The sequence below is a fragment of the Zeugodacus cucurbitae genome, chromosome 4 (genome assembly GCF_028554725.1).
Source record: "Zeugodacus cucurbitae isolate PBARC_wt_2022May chromosome 4, idZeuCucr1.2, whole genome shotgun sequence".
NCBI classification, from domain to species: Eukaryota; Metazoa; Arthropoda; class Insecta; order Diptera; family Tephritidae; genus Zeugodacus; species Zeugodacus cucurbitae.
The window spans coordinates 65,204,244-65,225,984 of NC_071669.1; the positions used below are offsets into that span (position 1 = coordinate 65,204,244).

Consider the following 21,741-nt stretch of genomic DNA (forward strand, 5'->3'; position numbering starts at 1 on the left):
AACATATTAACGAACGTGACGTTTAAGAAAAAAATATATATGTATATACATATATGCAACAAAAAACACATATTGCAAGGGTTTTTCTCACAGTGTGGCGCCACATGTGGCAGTGTCAGCAGTACAAGTAGCCCAAAACTGTTAGCTGCCATTTATGTCCGACATATTCAAGGCATAATAATATCAAAGTCATGTTTGACTCTTTTTGTCCAGCTGTCACCCTCCACCCCGCCTCACAGTCTTTTATTGCTCTCAATGAATAATTATAATTTTACGTTGTACCTTCGGTAGATACTAGCGCGGATGAGGTGGATGAGCATGACCACTTATGTGAGCTGGCAAGCAGGAACTGTCTGAGACAATGTCTAGTGCTAGGCGCCACTAAATAGAAAAAAAAGAACAATATCAAATATGAAAAAAGGGACATAAAAATAATATTGAATCGCAGCACAAGACAAGGTAGTGGCTATGCTGTTCGCAGAGGCAATTCTGCATATCTAAACACACAATTAATAAATCGCAACGTGTAAGCTATTGTGTAGGATATAGCCTGCGACCGCAATGTTGCAACAGACACACATGTCGAATATTTCAGTCGCGCATCAAAGTCAATGCGTCGTTGTGGTCACGCATTCAAAAGCATTCTACTCGAACATTTGACTTGCAATGAAGCAAACCTGTTCATCGTGGTTGCAATTCACTCATCCATCCAGACATGATGCCGAATGAGCAGAAGTTTTTGCATACAATCACTTACATATATATGTGTTATACATATGTATATCTCCTATGTGATACTGTACAAATTCTTGAAGTTTTTTCAGACGGAATATTTTAATGGTTTACTTAAGACAGTGCAAAGCAGTAAGGTCAAAAATTGATACTCTAAAGTAATGGCTTTAGAGTAGTTTTTTGAGACTGTGAGTAAGAACATAGACCTCCTAATTGGAATCATGTCATTTAAAAATCTAAAAGGAAAAAAGCTCTTTTCATAAGGGTGTATTTATGAGGTTCCGAGTCCATTATCCATAAAAAACCCCAATATTAAGACTTTCATAGCAAAAACTGAAGTTATAGCCTGAACAAAGGATATGAATTTTTAGTTCAGATATATCAAATTGTTCGGGTTCGTTATCTACTACTAAGTTCACCTCTTCGTCTGAATGTTAACAATTTTTTAAATTTATTTCTACAAACTAGTCAAGAATACTATTACAAATAAATTCCGGTTTTTTAGTTGCTTTGTTAACTAGTTTTTTGCTTAACTGACGCATTTATATCATAATATATTAAATGTGTGCGCGCATCACGAGACAGAATCTGAGTGACGAGCGGAAAAAGCGTGCTGATAAAGCACTTTGAACACTTCTAATACATACACCACTATGCAAAAGATCACATTCACACATTCACGTATACAATCATATAAGTAATCAAGTGAGGAAGCAAAACGTTGTGAAGATCACGCTCTCATGGAGGGTAGCCACTTCACCCGCAGCTAAGCGTTGAGCCATCAATTAGTTAAATTAAATGGCGATTTCTTGCCACATCATCTGTAATTTGCTCACTCATTCTTCTTACCATTTTCCTACCAACAAGTTGCCCATAATCTCAAAGCGACGCTGAGTAGCTTCTGAAAAGGAAGCGACACTGATTTGTAGTCGTGCACTTTCGTAGAAGCAGACTCCTTTATGTAACAATTTTAGCTAATTAACACTGTTTGATGGCTTGCCAAGGCGACTGGTTATGGCTACATATTTTGCAGTTCATTTATTAGCACCTGTTATTGGCGGATGTTGATTGGTGGTTGGGTTTGTCGGTACAGTTCTATTCCCTGACTTTTATTACAGATTAAGTAAGTATGTGAAGCATTAGCAGTTAGTTAAATTAATGGTATATTAAATATGTTATTTCAGAGGTGAGTATTTATGTAGAATGTAGATTAGCAGGTACCATAGGCCATAAAACCAACTGATATAGCTGTATTGAACTATACGTGTTGGAACTTCATAAGTCGCCAACTTATTTCAATGTCGAAAATAATAATCATGAGATAAATAATAAAAATACTCGACAGTATCTATGTTAGATTGAAGAATAAATTACTCTAGCAAATCGGTTGATCATAATTGTTACACAAATTGTAATGAGAAATAATAATTTTCAATTATCTGTTATCACAATATAATAACAAAACACCATCCATGACCATTCTTAATACAACATCATATACATACATACATATGGGAAAACAATGTCTTTCCGTTTCTTGTTTTCTCCATAAACCTCGTCCGCTTCGCATATTTAATGCATTTAGTGGAAATGTTACAGTAGTCATAAATGTTAGTTCTGTTAAATTGTAAGCAATTATTGCGATGCCTTAAGTGGAAAATCGAATATTTAAACATTTTTGTTAAACATAAAACGCGGTGCAAAACCAACGAACATTGTACCACTGCAACTGGGAGGTCAACCATTGTCAACAGGCATGCAAATTTGCTCAGAGTACACGCGATGAAATAACAAGAAGCACATGAATGAATAAATACAAAAAGAAAAGATGAAACCCAAAAACCAATAGAGTATAACCAGCAAATTTACTACTGCAAAAACAGCAAATGAGAAATAAATTGCGCAAAACAACAATTTGTACTTGCTTTGTTTGGCTAGGGACTATTACAAATGTATGTTCACATGTGAGTGTATACATAGAGGAAGTAGCGTGCAGCATCAGCCATTAAACATTTGCTCAACTCAAGCATAAATGCGCAATTTCATGTTGGTGAGAGAAATCCGAGAAATGTTTTCACTTCTAATTTGGGTTAATTTCCTTGCAACACCCAGTGGTATTGGCAATGGCAACGGCAGTAAGCAACAATGAGGCATGTCCAGCAACATTGTGCCTAGTGAGTGTACTCTCAACAAACACAGACACACAACCACACTTTATTACGCTTATAAAGCATACAAGACTTAGAGTAAGCTTAAACACTAAAGCCTATGTTTGTGTGAGAAGCTGTGTTAAATACTTTTAGCCAAACCAGGCACAAAAATCTCGACAAGCGACCGCAAACAGTTCATACTTCAGCTACAATGCCAATAAAACAAGCCAGAAAAATACTGAAACACAAATACAAACACAATTCCGCCAGTGTTTACACCGGCGCACAGGTTGTTAATAGACATAAGAAGCTATTGCGACACGTTTGAGAGAAAAAAACAGAGGTACTCTCAAAATACGCTTAACGACTAATACCAATACGGTCAACAAACAAAAGCAGCAACAACGACATAGGAATGAACTTGGAGCAGTTAACGCACGCATTGTTGCTGCTTTATTTGAGATTGTTGTTGTTTAAAAAAACTAGAAATAGTAGAAACAGTCTACAAAACTTGCCCAGTATATATGGGCAACAACAACAACAGCAATTGTGTTTAGCAGATTGTCAAGTGCAGCTGACTCCTTTACGGTCGCTGCTACCAAATGAAGTAATTATGTGGTAAAGGCACGCAACCAACACACATTGTTGAAACGCTCTTCGAAGCGCACTCTCAGCGTCGCACAAGTATTGAAGCTTGAGAAAATCTCAACTTATACATATGCATGTATTTTCTCATAAACGCTTTGGCATGAATGTGGATTCGGATACTTGATTGACATGGCCGGGCGCAAAAAGGTAGGCAATTACTGCATCACGAGTATGGACAAAAATTCGACGAATGCGCAGGCACAATGAGCATCTGATAAAATTAGTAAGCGAAAAGGAAATTGACCACAGAGTCAGGAAGAAGTGTGTGAATTAGATGAAGGGTTAAGTTTAGATAGAGTAATGTTCGGAAACACTTATTCAGAGTCATACAGCGTTGAGTTTAAGAATTTTGTAATGAAAATCGATTTCAAAAAGTAAAGTACGGGTTTCAGGGGAGCCGTGAAACTATTTGCAGCGGAAAATGAAAAATGAAGTGAAATTACGAAATTTTAACTATAACTGATTTAAACAGTACCATTACGGTTATTAAGGTTTTTCATTATTTCGAGCTACTCTCATTGCTCTGATTATTTCGGTCACAATTTCTTCTAGTAGTAATGTGCTGCTTGACTTTGTCTGTCATGTATATCGCTTTCCAACAGGCAGTCGACAGCAAAAATAACAACCGAGGAAAATGTAGCAAAAAATTGAACCTTAAAGCAAGGTAAGTGAAGTTGTACATCAAGATATTTAGTAGCAAGCCCGTAAAGCAGGCAGCAGTGTGGTAATAAGGCAGTGGTGCTGTCTGACAAGACAGTAATGCTCTGCGCTAATGTGACAGTTACAGCAAATAAGGTACAAAGACGCAAAACCACAACAACAATAAAGCAGAAATATTTTGAGAGGGCAGCCAGCAGGCGAACCAAACCAAAATGTCGGCAAACTGTGTGGGAAAGTGAAAATTCAACACTAGCAGAGGCTAGTTTGAGGGTGTACAGCCCGGTTATTGTTTTAGGTTTATGGAATTTTATCAGTTGCATAAGTGTGTGAGGACTTTTTTACGTTCAGACATATTTATCTATATACAATATTTTTATGAACTTTTAGCGTAGAGACGGAAACAGTAAAGTTAGCATTCTGTTAATATTAACTCTTCGCTGAAAAATGGAATTTTTCTAACTGCATATGTGCATAGAATTAAGTAAATTCTTCTAAAAAGTAGCAGTTTTGTCAGTGTTTGACGCTTTGGCTAAGCGCCAATTGTGCAGTTAACCGGCGATAATGTTGGCATGTAGATTTAATGCCAATATGCTAGTTGCATAATAATGCTGAGATAAAAGTGTTTAGTACACTATTAAATGTTAACAAGTTCGGGTGTATAATAAAAATGTTGAAATATTTTCTTGAAAATTATTGTTTTGAATTAAGAAATTATAAATAAAAAATTACAACATTTTTATTAAAAATCTCAGAATTTATTTTTATTTTTATAAGAACATTCAGAAAATCACGAAAAATGTATTATTTATTAAAAAAATATTTTTATATTTCATTTTATAAGAAATATTTTTTTGTTTACAGAAGTAATGGAGTACTTGAATATAAATATATTTCTCATGCACTCAAATACCCAAAATTATAAAAAATATTGTAATAAATTTTATATAACCAAAATAAATATAATGTATTAATTGAAACAATTTTTATGTAAAATATACTTTAATTGCCTTTATATAAGTCAATTGCCTGGTTCACAACTTGTTCTCACAAAATATTTTATTCCGAAAAGTATTCTTAACTACAATTAAATCACAAAATTATTATTGAAATTACTTCATTTAAACAACACTAACACTTTTTTAAGGAAAATTATCGCTTTCCTCGGTATTTGAGCGCAATCGGTATCGCTTGTCTGCGCATTTGTCATTAATCCAGTGCTGCAAGCTGAAGAAATTGTTTAGATACAGTTATACATATACATACGTACGAGTATATGTAAAGCAAAAGAGAAAAGGTCCAATACTTGAAAAATTTGGTGACTCGCTGGCAGGTGAATGCATCCGCTCGAGAACTTAGCAGCATACAGTCAACAAATACTTTTTTTAGCAGCTACAGTTTAGCAGCAACGCGACTACTTTGACAAAAAGACGCACTTCAAACGTAAATGACTAAAATTTTTATTTCGCTGCAGTATGGAGGCTACTGAACCGGTGCTGAGACGACGAGAATTTGGCAATACCGTTTAGAAAAGAATATAAAAAAAATCAAAAACATTGATGTTCAAATAATTGCTGCTGCAGGTATAACCATTTAAGTGACAATTTTCTGAAATTATAGGTTTGACCAAAACGACCGCCATCCATCCGGTTATGTGTATTAACTCAAAATTAAAAAAAAAAGTTGGACATTTAAAGTAAAACGCAAGTTATGTAATGTGTTAAAATCGTCGTTTACTTTTTTTCTTGGTTGCACATACAAAATATGAATTCAACAAGTGGTCACTTTTGGGCAGCTTAATTGGGTAGCTTAGCTTATAGCTTAAATCTTATATTAATTTGAAAAAAAACTGTAAATATCAAATAAATGTTGCACTAATGTTGACAGCTGGCGCCAACTGAAATGCTAATTTTGCATTTTAAACGAAATTACGGCTCCGATTGCCAAACTAATCATAATTATTGTAAACTAAAAAAAAAATGCTAAATTCTGCAAATAAAATAAATAATTATTAAAATAAAATTTAAATATCAAAATTACATGTTATTTCCGTATACTCGTGTGAGCCGATATGATCAATAAGTAAAATTTATTGTTTATTTTTTAATTTAGATAAAAGAGAAACGACCTAACTATCGAATTTCGACACTTTATTTCTTCAAAAAATATTTCATACCATTTTTAAAAAAAAGATGAAAAGATTGCATTTATGTATTTATAAATAATAGCTGCCGCTACCATTGAACTATCCGGACTTCCGGGATCTGAGCTGGGCGGTGTTAATGGCTTCAAAAATATAAGTTGCGCTGCCATTGAATTATAACCGGTCGATGCAGCAGATGGACAAAGTTGCAGATTTAATTGTGTTGGTTGGTCATGTTGCTGCTGCGATTGCTGATGCGGCGGTGAGTTCTTCCGTGGTGGTGGCCTGTTTGGGGTGTTACGACTGCAGATGAGAAAAAGCAAAAAAACGTGGAGGCGATAAAGATAATTGTATTGTAGTTGAACTACATTCATCCATTTTAATAATGGTTTCAATATCATTGATTATTTTAATTGTATATAATTATTAGACTGTACTACAAATTATATATAAGTCTATAAAAATTACTGATATTTTAAAGAATTTGTTCAAATGTAAATTTTTATAAATTGTGTAATATAAATTTTTCCAGCAATTTTTTTTTTTACTTTTTTAGTTTAGTTTTTAATTTTATTCCAAATAATTGTTTCTAGATACTTTTTTTTCTTAGATTATGTTTTGTTGGACTTTTTTTTAAACACTATTGAGTAATAAAATGTTTTCCACCATCTTCATTCTTCATGCATTAAAATATGAAATCTCCCGCCAACAGCGTACACTTACCTGATTGTTGATTTGCCAACTATAACCGTAGCTCGCATTCAAGTTGCCACCATTGACGTCATCTTTGAACACGAGCGCATTCGGAAAACTCACCGAATTATTCCTTATCGGCTGCCCCCACTCATCGACTCTGCCGTACCAGTCGAGCCATATGACGCGGCTATTTAATACGCCACCGTTGCACCATTGTCATACGCCTCATAAACGTGCTGTGAGGTGGTAGTGTCAGCGGGTACATAAACCGCACATGAATGTTGCACATAGCCGGAGTGCTCATGATTGCTACTACTACTACTGGTATTGTGTTGTTGTAATTGCTATTGCTGACAATGATCCAGAGAATTTATACTACTTTGATTGCTTTGCGGTGTTGCTGATGATGATGCGGTGCAGCGGATATTGCTCATGGTCAACATCTGGTTCGATGTACTGAAAATTACCCATCCTATCTCATGTCGATAGTCATATTCGGAGACTGAAAGAGAGGAGAAAATAAAATAGTTTATATTAAGTAAATTATTCATAAATAACGGTACTACTTGCAACAAAAATATGTAAATATATTTTACTACTAAGCCAATTTTTATTATATAGTATAGGTATGCGCGCTTCAGCTCATTAACCGTGGAAGAGAATAATTTCCGCCAAAGCCAAATGTTGTACCAGCCAACATCAGCATAAAACGGACATTCTTGCCACATTAATGAAGGTAATGCTCACAGCAATTAATGTTGTCGCCGCTTTGGCCGTCGCAACTAATGACCGCATGGCATCGGTGGCAGCTGTCATCTGGTCCGCTGAGGTGTTAAATTTCTTGTTGCTGCAACACCACTGTCGATAACATCCGCAGTGTGGCAACACATGCGTCGCATCGCCTCGCGTGTTTATCCATGCCAATATCGGTATTGTAGCTTACATCTTGTGGTACAACACAGATTGCCAAGCAACCATTGGTCAGCTTGCGTCGAGTTCATTCATTTTGCGTTTTTATTGCCGTTCGTTTTATTGACAGCGCGCGTAATTTGTTGTCGCCACTACCACCTTAAATTACACCCAAACGGCATCACGTAGCAATACTCGCTTGGCTTCACCTGCTAAAGCATGCAACATGCGGCTCAGCTGCTCCTTGGCGCTGAAGTCACATCAGAAGGCAGGCGTTAACTTTTGTGTTGATTTTATTTGTTTATTCAGAAAGCGTCACGTACTCGCTGCGCCGTTGACGTTAACGATGCTCATGTTGCAGACAACTATAATCAGAATACAAGAGTTTTGCTATCGCAAGAGTTTTTCTTACATATGGAGCTTTGGTCTGGTGGCCTGCATTAAAGAAACAATATAATATCAGGAAATTAAATGTACTACAAAGAGCAGCCTGCGTAGGAGTTACAGGTGCTTTAAGGTCCTGCCCGACCGAGGCACTTAATGTGCTTCTATACCAACCACCCATAGACATCCATATCCATAAAATAGCTGCATGCTCTGCCATAAGAATTAAGGAGCTAGGTGGATGGAAACAGAAAAACTTGGACATAGCGACATTCTGAACAGAGTTAAAGTAAATGCCAATAAATCAGATTTCATTATCCCGGAGTTAGACTTCAATAGGGGATTCCAGGTGAGGATACCCTCTAGACGAGAGTGGAGAAGAGGTATAATAAGGGAGGAAAATACTATATCAGTCTATACGACGGGTCCAAAATTGATGGCGGAGTAGGCACAGGTGTATACTCCGATGATCTTAAAATTTCTCGCTCCTTCCGTCTACCGAACTTGGCTAGCATCTTCCAAGCGGAAGTACTGGGCATAGAGAAGGCCTGTGAAGCTCTATTGGCTAACTACCAGAGGATACAAAAAGCAATAATCTATACAGATAGTCAGGCGGCGCTCCTAACTTTGTCGACGCCATTGACTAACTCCAGCGTAGTCCATAACTGCAAGAAGGCATTGAGCACTCTGAAAGACAAAGTACAATTAGACTTGGTCTGGGTTCCCGGCCATAGGAACATCTTCGGTAACGAAAAGGCAGACGAGTTGGCAAAAGCAGGAGCCGTTTTAGACGAATCCGAAGCTATGCCAATACCATGCCCGCTAGGAACAATCAAAAGAGAGCTCAACATACAATTTGAACAATTAGCAGAGAACAGATGGAAGAATACAACAAAATACAAAATAACTAAACAGATATGGCCAAAATATGATAAGACTAGATCTGGGGTATTATTAAATATGTCCAGGAAAAGTATTTTCAGACTTACAGCTACTCTAACGGGTCATTGGCCATTTGGAGAACATGCAATGAAAATGGGCATACCCTATAATAACATTTGTCGAGGCTGTGAACTAGAGGGGAATAAGGAAACAATATTCCACTTTCTCTGTGAATGTCCAGCCCTATCACAGATCAGACACAGGACACTTGGAGAACATCAGGCAACAAGCCTTGAATGGATATCCACTAAAAGCATATCGGACCTAAGTAGCTTCATCGAAAACACAAAGTAGTTTGAACGGAAAGATGAAACGGGAGAACAGTAAATGATAAGGTCTACGAATAGTGCATCAAAATGGCACATCTAGTGCTAATTGGGCCATATAATTATATGGCAGCACTCCTACCTACCTACCTACCTATCGCAGTAACAATAAAAACAACTTGCCCATTATAACAGTAGATATGTGTATGCATACATATGGAAAATGTGCCACGCGCTCATTCTTATAGTTCTTTATCGGCGCTTAAGCGCGTGTTCCGGCGAGAGCTAGAACTAGAGAAAAAAGAGGCAAGCGCGGCTTGGCGCACTAATTGAAATGCTGAGCTCATGTAATCAACTATCATCCATGTTTCGCCATATTATGTCAGCAATCTAACTAGTAGCGCTATGATAGCCCCTACTCTGTTGCACGCGCACTTCCGTTAACAGTCAAGTCAGTTGCTAGAGTTTTCTGGCTGCACAATATTAATTAAAATGTTTATGTCTTTAATGCATTTCTTGACATTTGTGGCATAGATTCAAGCAGTTAACCCGAATTAAATCGAGTCCGAGATGACGCAAAGCTCAATTGAGGCAATGATCTGAGAAATATAGCTTTGCAAATGTTGTTTGGGATAAATTATTGAATTTTATGAATTTCTTGTTGACCCAGATGTCATTAAAGTGTAACTTATATATAATAAATAAACGCAATTAGAAGCGTGTGTGTCTACTAAGACAAATTTCGTATGCGCACCGGAGTTCAGGGAAATAAATCAGTGGCAATACACATTACTGGGTTATTATTGGAAAGTGTTATTTACGGTAAGTTTAAATAAAAAGTATTTTGTAACGAGTCTGGCTGAGTAAGGCTTCATTAACAAAATGAGCTGCGTCTGTAATTTCATCTGGTGACAACTTCTGATGGTCGTCTGATTTTACAAAACTTTTTTTCGATATTATTTTAAATTTTTTCATATATTACATGAATTTTGAATATTATTTTTGATTTTCGTATTTTTAATATATTTAAAAAATCATCATTGATTTTTCTGTCCCCTTACTAACTTATAAATTTAGTTTTGTAGATTTAAAATTTTCCTAGTCAATACTAAATTTATAATACTGGATTAAAATGTATATTATATTTAGATTCTATCTAATAGTTTCTGAGTTACTGAAAAATTTATAAAATTTTCAATTTCAATTCTTATTTAAATTCTTGTAACTTTCAGACCTCAAACAAACCAAACATACCGAAATTACTAATTGTTCATTTAAGTTCTCTTAATTAAGTTTCGAGCTAAAGTCTTTTGTGCCGCCAAACTAAGCCTCATTTTATTACAAATGTTAAAATTCGCTTTTATTCAGTATTGAAAGCCATCTCGCTAGAAACTATATGTGATTCAAATAAAAACGTTCAATATGCAAATACATTTTATTATTTAACCAGCGATTTGGCTACCGTTTTGTCTACGACTCCATACAAAATAATACTGAATATAAAAGAAAGCCTTCTAGAATCATTCAGCAAACCAAAAACAACTTCAATTTGTTTAGGTGACAAATTGCAGGATATTTTGGTGCCCTCTGCAAGCTCCAAAAAATCAATAAAAATTAGTTGATTGACACAACAACAAATTGTTTATTATATCTAAATGGTACACATAGAATACTAAAAGCGGCAGCAGTTGTTCGGTTGCCAGGCTATATCTACATGTGTATGTATTAATTTACATGCGCATATTTCTGGTTATTAGGTTTGGTTGCATAAATTTATGCAGCTGCGTCAACGATGGCGATTACAACAGCACTGCGCAAGTCGTGCAGCAGCCGAGCCAGCTGACCAGCGCGTCAAATGAAAATGAATTGAATTAAGTTGCATGTTTATTCTAATATTTTTAGCCTTCATTGCAATAATAGTTTTCGTTTTCCGTTGCATATTATTGTGCATTTTGGTGCAAAATTGCTTTTAGGGCATTATGGCAACGGTGCAGGCAGCGCTGATGTTGTTGTTGTCAATATTGGTGATGATGTTGTTGTTGGTGTTGGTGGTGGACGTCCGCGTAATAAATTCTTACACGCCATTGTGTCCTAATAATCAAGCATTGTTGCATGTCTGTGCTATGCGGTGCTACCAATTGTCCCAGACACCATGCAACACAACACATTTGTTAGCTGAACTTCCATGCCAACGCTACTGTTATTTTGTCGCAGCTACTGCTCAGACACAACAACAAATATCAAATATTTATTTCTGCAGCAAATCAATGAAGACAATAGACAAGACATTGTGAAGCCGAAACATGGTCTCACAACAACAACAACAACCGTGCACATTAAGTCGATCATTTGCATGCAAATAGTAGAGAAAAAAAAACAGCAACAACATGGCATGCTCAATCGCATCGCAGTAATACATAGACCCGAATACAGAACGGTAGCAAATCGAAAGAAGCAACAAATCTTGCGCAGATTTGCGCTTGTCAGAAGATTTGGCAAAAAACAGTCAGAAGCAGCATGGCAATAAACAAACTAAAGAGTCTGGATTTCAAAAAAAAAGTAAGAAAGAAAAATGTATTACAATACACATACACACGTGTGGGACGACAGCAGAACTTGACAGTTGACTCGTGTTACAAGATATATTGATCGTTTGTTGTTGATGTTTGAGCATAATGAGCGCAGAATTATGGTTGGTTGCAGAGAAAACAAATTAGAATTTTTCAAATGGGGTAGTAGGCGAAGTAGGTGTTAGTGGACCGAATACTTCAAATTAGTTCGAAATTAAAAGTATATTTTTTATAAACTTTTCTATCCCGTCATACCTATACATTTCAAAATCTATGAAAAAATTACCTTGAGTACATTTTTCGCAAGCTTCACTCTCTATTCTTCGAGCCCTATCAGTATTTAACACTTCAATCTTTGACTCATCATGTTGTATGCAACTCTTTTCTATCAAAACAACAGCTATTTCCCTTCATTGATTTCACTTCCGTGTTCGTACTTTTGATTTCGTGCTAAAATTCAATCGATTTTTATTGCATAAACAACAACAACGAAGATAAAGGTGCTCTCCATCAACATCTTCTTTAAAGGAAGCGGCACTCAGAAGTCACCGTGCGCGCAAAAGACGCGTGGGGATGCGGGTCGGCATAACAGCTCAGTTGATAGAGACCAAAGTGAAAAAGACACATTGTTGTGATGCGGTTCAAAAGGTCAGCTATGTCACGATTCTCCTTTTTTCGATTTAGTTTCTATGGAAACAACAACAACCGCTTTGTCTGCATTGCGCTGTTAGTGCCAAGAATAAAAATAACAAGTAAGGAAAGGCTAAGTTCGGGTGCAACCAAACATTTTATACTCTCGCAATTTATTTAGAGATTTACCTATATTTTCAGTGCAAAATTAACCTTAGGCACTGAGTTCTTCATGTTTGATATCAGGGGCCTTGAAAAGTCATGGTTCGATTTTGACAATTTTTCCACAATTGATGTCACATCGAAAATACAGTATTTGTGTAAAGTTTTATTTCGCTATCTTTATCGGTTCCTTATGTATATATTATAAAGTGAACGAATCAGAAGGATTTAAAATTGAGTTATATGGGAAGTAGGCGTAGTTGTGAACCGATTTCGCCCATATTCCACCCGTGTCATCAGGGTGTCAAGAAAATATTATATACCGAATTTCATTGAAATCTGTCGAGTAGTTCTTGAGATATGGTTTTTGTCCTATATGTGGGCGACGCCACGCCCATTTTCCATTTTGTAAAAAATCTCAGTGCAGCTTCCTTCTGCCATTTCTTACGTAAAATTTGGTGTTTCTGACGTTTTTCGTTAGTGAGTTAACGCACTTTTGATCATTTTCAACCTAACCTTTGTATGGTAGGTGGGCGTGGTTATTTTACGATTTCTTTGGACTGTATAAGGAAACGGCTAAAAGAAACGACTGCAGAAAGTTTGGTTTATATAGGTTTATTGGTTCGCAAGATATATACAAAAAACCTATTTGGGGGCGGGGTCACGCCCACTTTTACAAAAAAATTACATTCAAATGTACCCCTACCTAATGCGATCCTATGTTCCAAATTTTATTTTCATAACTTTATTAATGGTTTTTGCCATTTTGTGGGCGTGGCAGTGGTCCGATTCCGCCCATCTTCGAACTTAACCTTCTAATGGTGCCAAGGAACACGTGTTCCAAGTTTCATTAAGATATCTCAATTTTTACTCAAGTTAGAGCTTGCACGGACGGACAGACGGACAGACGGACGGACAGACAGACATCCGGATTTGATCTTTACTCGTCACCCTGATCACTTTGGTATATATAACCCTATATCTAACTCGTTTAGTCTTACAAACAACCGTTATGTGGACAAAACTATAATACTCTCTTAGCAACTTTTGTTGCGAGAGTATAAAAAATAAAAACAATATTCAATAGCGCACTTTAGTGTAATTGTGTATGGAGGGGACGCTATTGATATGTGAACTATGTTGCAACAAAATCTTTTTCTAAAAGATAAACAATACTTTGTTTGAGAAAAGTGTATTGAAAAAACTGGAAGTGTAACAATATAGTAAGAAAATGATTTTGTTCACTAATTTCTATATACACATGGGCCATAGCTTGTTGTGTCGCTTCTTTCTATCTTCCACCTTCTATGCGCTTTCTATGTCACGTTATTTAATTTTGACTTTCAATTCAATTGACTAACAACAACAATGAATAAATAGCAGAAAAAGCAAGTAAGAAAACATGTCTACCACTTCACTTCACAGGGCATTGTTATTTTTGTTCGGGTCATTTGGCATTACACCATATTTTCTTTTACGGGGTGATGATGATGATAATGTCATTAAGTTTGGAGTACAAAAAGTTACATAAATTGTATGGCGTGCACGATTTTCCAAGACGCTGACGTTCAAGCTGCCAAATTTAACAAAACGGTCGTCCATCCACAGCCTTGCTCTGGCGCTCACCCACTTTCCTCGCTGATGGTATAACAGCAAAGTTTTTCATTTTCGATTGACGGCGCGAATATCCCGTCACTCACTTCACTATTATTTAATGATTTAGTACAACAGGTTGTTGATTTGTCTTTGCCTTTTGGGCACTGTGAAAAGCGAGTTTATTTGGGCAAATGTTTTCCGTTAATTTAATGCCGAATTCGTTCGTGAGACGTGTAAATGGTCTGCATGTTTGCGGCTGCTGACTTTTGTTTTAAGAGCAATCGCCGCGCAACCGCGCAATTTATGAGTAAGTAGAGTATATTTTAATATTGCAATTTTAAAATTGGAAAAAATATTTTTTTTTTTTAGATTGAAATATTTTTTAATTTAGCAAATTGTGGGTAAAATAGTATTTTTACTATTTTTAAGTGCAATATTAATTTGGCGATTTGAAAAATGTATAAAAATAAATTGTTCAGCTGTCCACGTATAAAACTTTTTCATATAATAGTCGAATTCGATTTCTAAGGTAAAAGTAAAAGATACAAATATTTTCAAAAAAATAGTTGAGTACCTGTTATCGACCTCCAATATCTTAATAATCCCAGAAAATTGTTTAATCTCCTGGAAAACTCGACTTTACTCGACTCACTTAAAGTATCTAGCTACACTAAACAAAAAACACATTTTAATTCTAACAAAACAACTTTAATGAAAATCTGTAAATAACTTGGACCATTAAGCTGAAGGAGCACATATTGCATTTATATTATTGAGAACAGAGCACAACAAGCCAAAGCAAATTACAGGAAGAATACGGCCGCGACCAATAAACTGAGATAGTATGCCAAAGTAGAACAACAACAACTACGTGCCGCCTATAAGCATGTCCAATAACTACGCAAGTGCAGTGAAAATAATAACCGAAATAAAAACCTGCAAAATTCTAATGAACACTCTGCACAGATGCCGCGTCGTAAAAATTCACTCTAGCCGAATTCCATGGATAGACGTGCAACTTAAGTGCGTACGTACGTACGGATACTTAATAAGTTACAACAAGCAAAATACAAAAACAATATCGCAATAAGAAAACTAGAAAATAATGAACAACAACACCAACAGTGACCGACTGTCTGCCGCGCCAGCTATTTAAATAGTTGTGCGCATGCTCAGTTGGTCGGGTGAGTGTCCCAGTAGTGTGCGCGTCTTGCTCATTGCTTAATCAGTGCAACTATGCATTGTCTACTACTTAGTTGGTTCTGCACTAAGCTGCTGACTACTAGTTAGCTGAATGTGGTGGTGACGCGCTGGCATCTTATTGCAGATCAAGTTATTCGAAAGATGGCAGACTTGCCCAGAAATTGCATTGCGGCCGAACGTGCATGCGCACCAGCTACTCGGCGGCAGAGGCGTTGCAGTGGAGGTGAGAGCTGCCAATGTATATGCAGTCGTATTAGAGTAGCAACAATGCTGGCGCAGACGTGCTTGGGAAAAACGTTTCACCTGTGCGCGCAGGCGCGTTAAGTAGCTTTTTGCTATTGCTGTTGCTTATATACAATAGTAAGCTTGGCATGTTTATTATTTTTGGTGTTGTTGCTGATGACATCAACCCCCATCAACAACACTGAGAGCAGCGCTTGGTTAACGGGCTACGCGATCGAAGCGCAGTAAAGCGCTGGTGCATGCGGAAAGTGGTGCGCGCAAGTGTCTACAACCCAACAAATAAATGCGAAATAATGCAATTTTTCTTACAACAGCAAACAGATTTCATTTGTTTAATTTTTTGTTTTATTTTTAAATTTTCTATTTTTTCTTAAAATTGTTATTTTATTTTATCTGATATGAATGCGCGCATTAAAGATATCGTTATCACCATTTTTGTAACTAATAAATTTAATACACTCACTCAGTCAGTCACTCAGTCTGCACTTGTCTGACACGCCACTGGACTTGTTGGCCTGCGCGCGCGCACTCGTGCGCCAAATCGCTATATCACGCACTTGCAACACAGACTGATGCTGCGCGATCAAATGATGCATGACAGAATCGCCAATGCTTAGAAGATATTGCTGTCATGTGTGTGCGTTCGCGCATGCGTAAACTCCGTTGAATGTCACAGTGCGTCGCACTGTCAAACAGGCGTCTGTCAACGATGCTACAACTTCACTTACTGACCATTTGCGTTGTTGTTGCAATAACCTTTAGTTACAAACCATTTAAAAGCTCAAAAATTGTTTGGAAGTTCATTTGTGTGATGTACCACAGCAGCGGTGGCCCCAGCTGGCCATCAGCTAATGTCATTAATGGCAACGCGAACGCACGAAATCAAAAGCCGACTCTGCTGCTATATAACGGGTGATTTTTTTGAGGTTAGGATTTTCATGCATTAGTATTTGACAGATCACGTGGGATTTCAGACATGGTGTCAAAGAGAAAGATGCTCAGTATGCTTTGACATTTCATCATGAATAGACTTACTAACGAGCAACGCAACGAATTTTCAGTGAATGGGCCCTAGAAAAGTTGGCAGAAAATCCGCTTTTTTATCGACAAATTTTGTTCAGCGATGAGGCTCATTTCTGGTTGAATGGCTACGTAAATAAGCAAAATTGCCGCATTTGGGGTGAAGAGCAACCAGAAGCCGTTCAAGAACTGCCCATGCATCCCGAAAAATGCACTGTTTGGTGTGGTTTGTACGCTGGTGGAATCATTGGACCGTATTTTTTCAAAGATGCTGTTGGACGCAACGTTACGGTGAATGGCGATCGCTATCGTTCGATGCTAACAAACTTTTTGTTGCCAAAAATGGAAGAACTGAACTTGGTTGACATGTGGTTTCAACAAGATGGCGCTACATGCCACACAGCTCGCGATTCTATGGCCATTTTGAGGGAAAACTTCGGAGAACAATTCATCTCAAGAAATGGACCCGTAAGTTGGCCACCAAGATCATGCGATTTAACGCCTTTAGACTATTTTTTGTGGGGCTACGTCAAGTCTAAAGTCTACAGAAATAAGCCAGCAACTATTCCAGCTTTGGAAGACAACATTTCCGAAGAAATTCGGGCTATTCCGGCCGAAATGCTCGAAAAAGTTGCCCAAAATTGGACTTTCCGAATGGACCACCTAAGACGCAGCCGCGGTCAACATTTAAATGAAATTATCTTCAAAAAGTAAATGTCATGAACCAATCTAACGTTTCAAATAAAGAACCGATGAGATTTTGCAAATTTTATGCGTTTTTTTTTTTAAAAAGTTATCAAGCTCTTAAAAAATCACCCTTTATGTATGTGCATACGCTGGTATGTTTGTATGTATATTACAAATGCAGCTTTGGGCCTAATCAGTGCCATAACCAGGCAATGATGATAATCGACAGCAAATGTCACATGAGAGTAAAAATTCTTTCTGCTATTTGGGGTGACGTTTCAATGGTTGTGATATTTGAGACATTAGCTGCGCTAAATTTGTATATATTTTTGGTAAGCTGACGACCATATGAACACACATACATACAAAAGAGCACGTGAATACAAGCTAAATACGATTTAGCTTAACGCAGCTCGTAAATTGAATATGAAATGCAAGCTATTACCGCTAACAGCATAAGTGTATAGGTATTAAAGGCACAACATTAGACACAGTAGGAAATGAGTGTAAAACTTATTGAAGTAGGAAGACAGTTTGAAGTAAAAGTCAAAGGTTTGAGTAAAAATATACGATTTTTATTACAATTCATTATTGTTAATATATTATTTAAAAAAACATAACAATGTTTTTTGAAAAAAAATAAAAATAAATTTTAATCAAAAGATACTTTAGTGTAGAAATAACACCAAGATTTTGGCATATATTGTATTAAATTTCCAGATTTGTATGCCAATCATTACGTAGAATATTCATACAACTTTTATAAAAAAATTTTATTTTTTTATTTTTGAACCAAACATGCAATATTTATATTTTATTTAAATATCATATTTTTGATGATATAATACTTAATTGTATCCGCTATTCTTAAATAAAAATTCATACCAGATTATTATGTTTGAAATTCTGCCTACTCCTTTCCTACTGGGTCATTTATCATTTTCAAGCATGTACCATATGTGTGTATAGGACTTAAGCTTACATATGCATGCATGTGCTTCGGGTCGCTTGACATTGCATTTTATGGCATACAAAGTTTTTTATATTTATTGTTGTTTCCTACCATGCGCTTAATTTGTTGCCTATTTGGCTGTTCTCTCTGCTATGGTTTTGAAGTCTTAGCTTTTAGCCTTTTTCTTGCTTTTGGGCCTTGGATATCGATTTACCAAATCATTAAGTCACATAAATTTACATTGTTTTCTTGGAGGGCGACACAATTTTGGCATATATTGTATTGCAGTTGGTTATTTATAATTGGTGGTATACCGATATTTATGTAAATTTAATTTTTACTAATTTGCTTGACAAAATTTATGTATTTGGTGTAGTTAGTTAAAGGAAATTTGTATTTATTTTCCAAAAAACCCATTTTCCAACTTCGATTTTAAATTTCGATTTCGAAAATGTAGGTAAACTGTGCTTAAAAAATATAGTTTTGGTGGTCTGGATAGTCGAATTTACAGAATTTTGTATTTTTATTTGTAATTCGAAAACAAGTTCGTTCGTCTTTTGTACCAAGCGTATATTAATGGGTCACTATTAAAATATATTATAATGTTCGAAAGACTGGAAAGACTGATATGTGCAAATATTTCAATTACAAGAGCAGAAAAAACATTTAACAATAAATTGTTTATTAATTAAACTCGACAATTAATTGTTCATTTCTAACATTATGAAGTCGTCATTATTTACTTCTAATTAAAAGATAAATAACCCGCATATTGCATATTCAAATGCAGTTTTCTGAATAAAAAGCACTGAAGAGCACCGCCAGCAACAAATTTACTACACAGAAAAACAACAACAACATAGCACATGCAATAAAAGTGGTGAATTGCAAATAACTCGCATCTCTGCAGCACACAAAGCATAACGCAAATCCAGCTCAAATAATAATTCATAAATGGTTTGCTTTGCCAGTTCGACGTTTACATAATTTCCATTTTCAACTCAATTCGCTTGACAAAAAACATGCAGACTGGCGTCTTAAAAAGTTGCCACCATTTTTCATTTCTATTTTTTTTCACAGTTATTTACAAGGCAAACAAATTACAAAATTTGTTTTAATAAAAAAAATGTTCTACTGCTACATTCGATTACTATTAAAACATGTGAATTTATCTATAAATATCTCCAAGAATTTAGCAAAGTGTCGAGCGTCGATAACAGTCTATGAAGTAAGTGTGACATGTGCGCTAACGGCACTGCAGCGTAGAAATATTTTTCATAATATTCATATAAAAACATAATGTGGCTTAATTTTATGCCAATGAGGGTCTTTCTGGCATGATTACCAACATAGACACTTCAATCACACATATACACATACATACTTATTAACATATGAATGAATGATGTGCACATGACAGTTGCTAGTTGTACACTGTAGTTGATATATTTAGCTGCGTTCTTTTATTTTTACTTCTGTCCATTGTGTCGTGTCTGCACTTGTTTCGCGCACCCAAATGATCTCATACGCATGCGCAGCACGTGAGTAGGGAAATGATGCATGCGGCATATGGAATGAGCGGCGAGCGCACTGTATATGTATATGTATGTACGAACATTTAGAATTTTATGCTGAGATTTGAGCCATATATTTATGTTATAGAGAGGGCTTGTTGGACATTTTTCAATGGAAAAGTCTTTGTGTAGGATATTTTAGGATAAAATATATTAATTTATATATTTTCCAATAATATAATTTAATAAATATCCAATAATTAAGCAAATTGTTGATAGAAATATTTAATGAGTTCAAATTACGATTCATATTTACACCAACAGATGGCTAAAGCATTGGGTGAGAGTGAAATTAGCGTCTAATTTATTTTTGTGACTTCTAAAAATCTTCTTCAAAGTTTTAACTTATATATATTACATTAATTTTTCATAAAAGAAAAGAATTCTCATGAACTGGTATTTACTGCGATGAAGAGTATTATATACATTTTTATTCTTTTTTATTTTTAAATGAGTTTTTTTAATGTAAATATTCTCTTTTCACAAAATTGCAAAAAATATTAACAAAATTAAAGAAATGTCAAGTTTGGCTCATCAAACCTGCAGCTGTAAATTTCTCAACGGGTCAACTATAAAGATATTTTTTCTTGTGCAGAATTACAATGCATTCTAAACGCAGATGACAATGACTATCAAACAGCAATCGATGTCAACAGGCAAAGCGAAAGACTCGAAGCATAAAAACAGAAACGAAAGAATTTATAAAGCAACATAAAACAACTAGAAATAACATGCAACAAAATTCAAAAACTCGCGTGGCATGCCACATACCGATTTATTGACTTTCCGCATGAGTTTCCAACAAATCATTGGCACTACACCGCACATTATAACAACTCAGCTTCGACATCATACTGACACTAGGGCTTATTAATGCATAAATTTTCATCATTTCTCAAATTAACACGGAAATTTATAAACTCTGAAGTTGTGTAGTGCAAAAATTCGTGTTCAAAGTGTCAATTGCAGAATGCTAAAAGGTCAAATGCTTTTACGGTAACAATGAAAGGAGGTGCAAACGTCACAATCATAAGCATAATTTGGCATTCCTTTCGCTTGAAATTTGGCATACCAGAAAGAAAGCCACCACCGCAAATATTTAGCACCAAAATGTAATGTCTTCTTATGAAAATTTTTGTAGCAAACATAAATGCCAAATTATTACTAAAACCTCTAAAAATATAGACAAACACCAAGAAGTGTTCACGTGTGCGTGTGTGTCTGCGTAACGTAAGCGCAGTCAACGGCAAAGGCGCGAGACTTTTTCCTACGCCTCTTTGGCTTTTAACACACTCTACGCATGCGCACGAGCTGAACACTTTTATTGCCCATTTGCTGTCTCCAGCACCACAGCACATTGTAGATACTTACGTAGAAGTACTTATCAGGCGCATATTTTTGTTTACACACATAACTGAAAATCTTTGACTATCTGGGTTGTTATTGTTGTTGTGATAGTGTTGCTTTTATAGCGTTTTGTAAAAAATGTGCGTTTGACCACAAATTGAATAGCTGTTTTATGTTACTTTTGTTGTTGTGGTTGTATTCTTTATAGCTCGTTTTTTTTGTAAAGTAAA

The 21,741-nt window shown here is 35.9% G+C and overlaps 1 protein-coding gene across 1 annotated transcript in view; it reads right to left on the minus strand.

Annotated features, from left to right (window-relative positions):
• Nucleotides 1–5,924: 5,924 nt before the first annotated feature.
• LOC128921555 (dendritic arbor reduction protein 1-like) overlaps nt 5,925–21,741 on the minus strand; it is a 39,562-nt gene continuing 23,745 nt past the window's right edge. The window contains exons 2-3 of the mRNA XM_054229524.1: nt 7,054–7,528; nt 5,925–6,633 (exon numbers count right to left, since the gene is read on the minus strand). Of these exons, the coding sequence (XP_054085499.1) occupies nt 6,369–6,633; nt 7,054–7,091 (303 nt within the window). The 5' untranslated portion in view covers nt 7,092–7,528 and the 3' untranslated portion in view covers nt 5,925–6,368. The remainder of the gene's footprint in view (nt 6,634–7,053; nt 7,529–21,741) is intronic.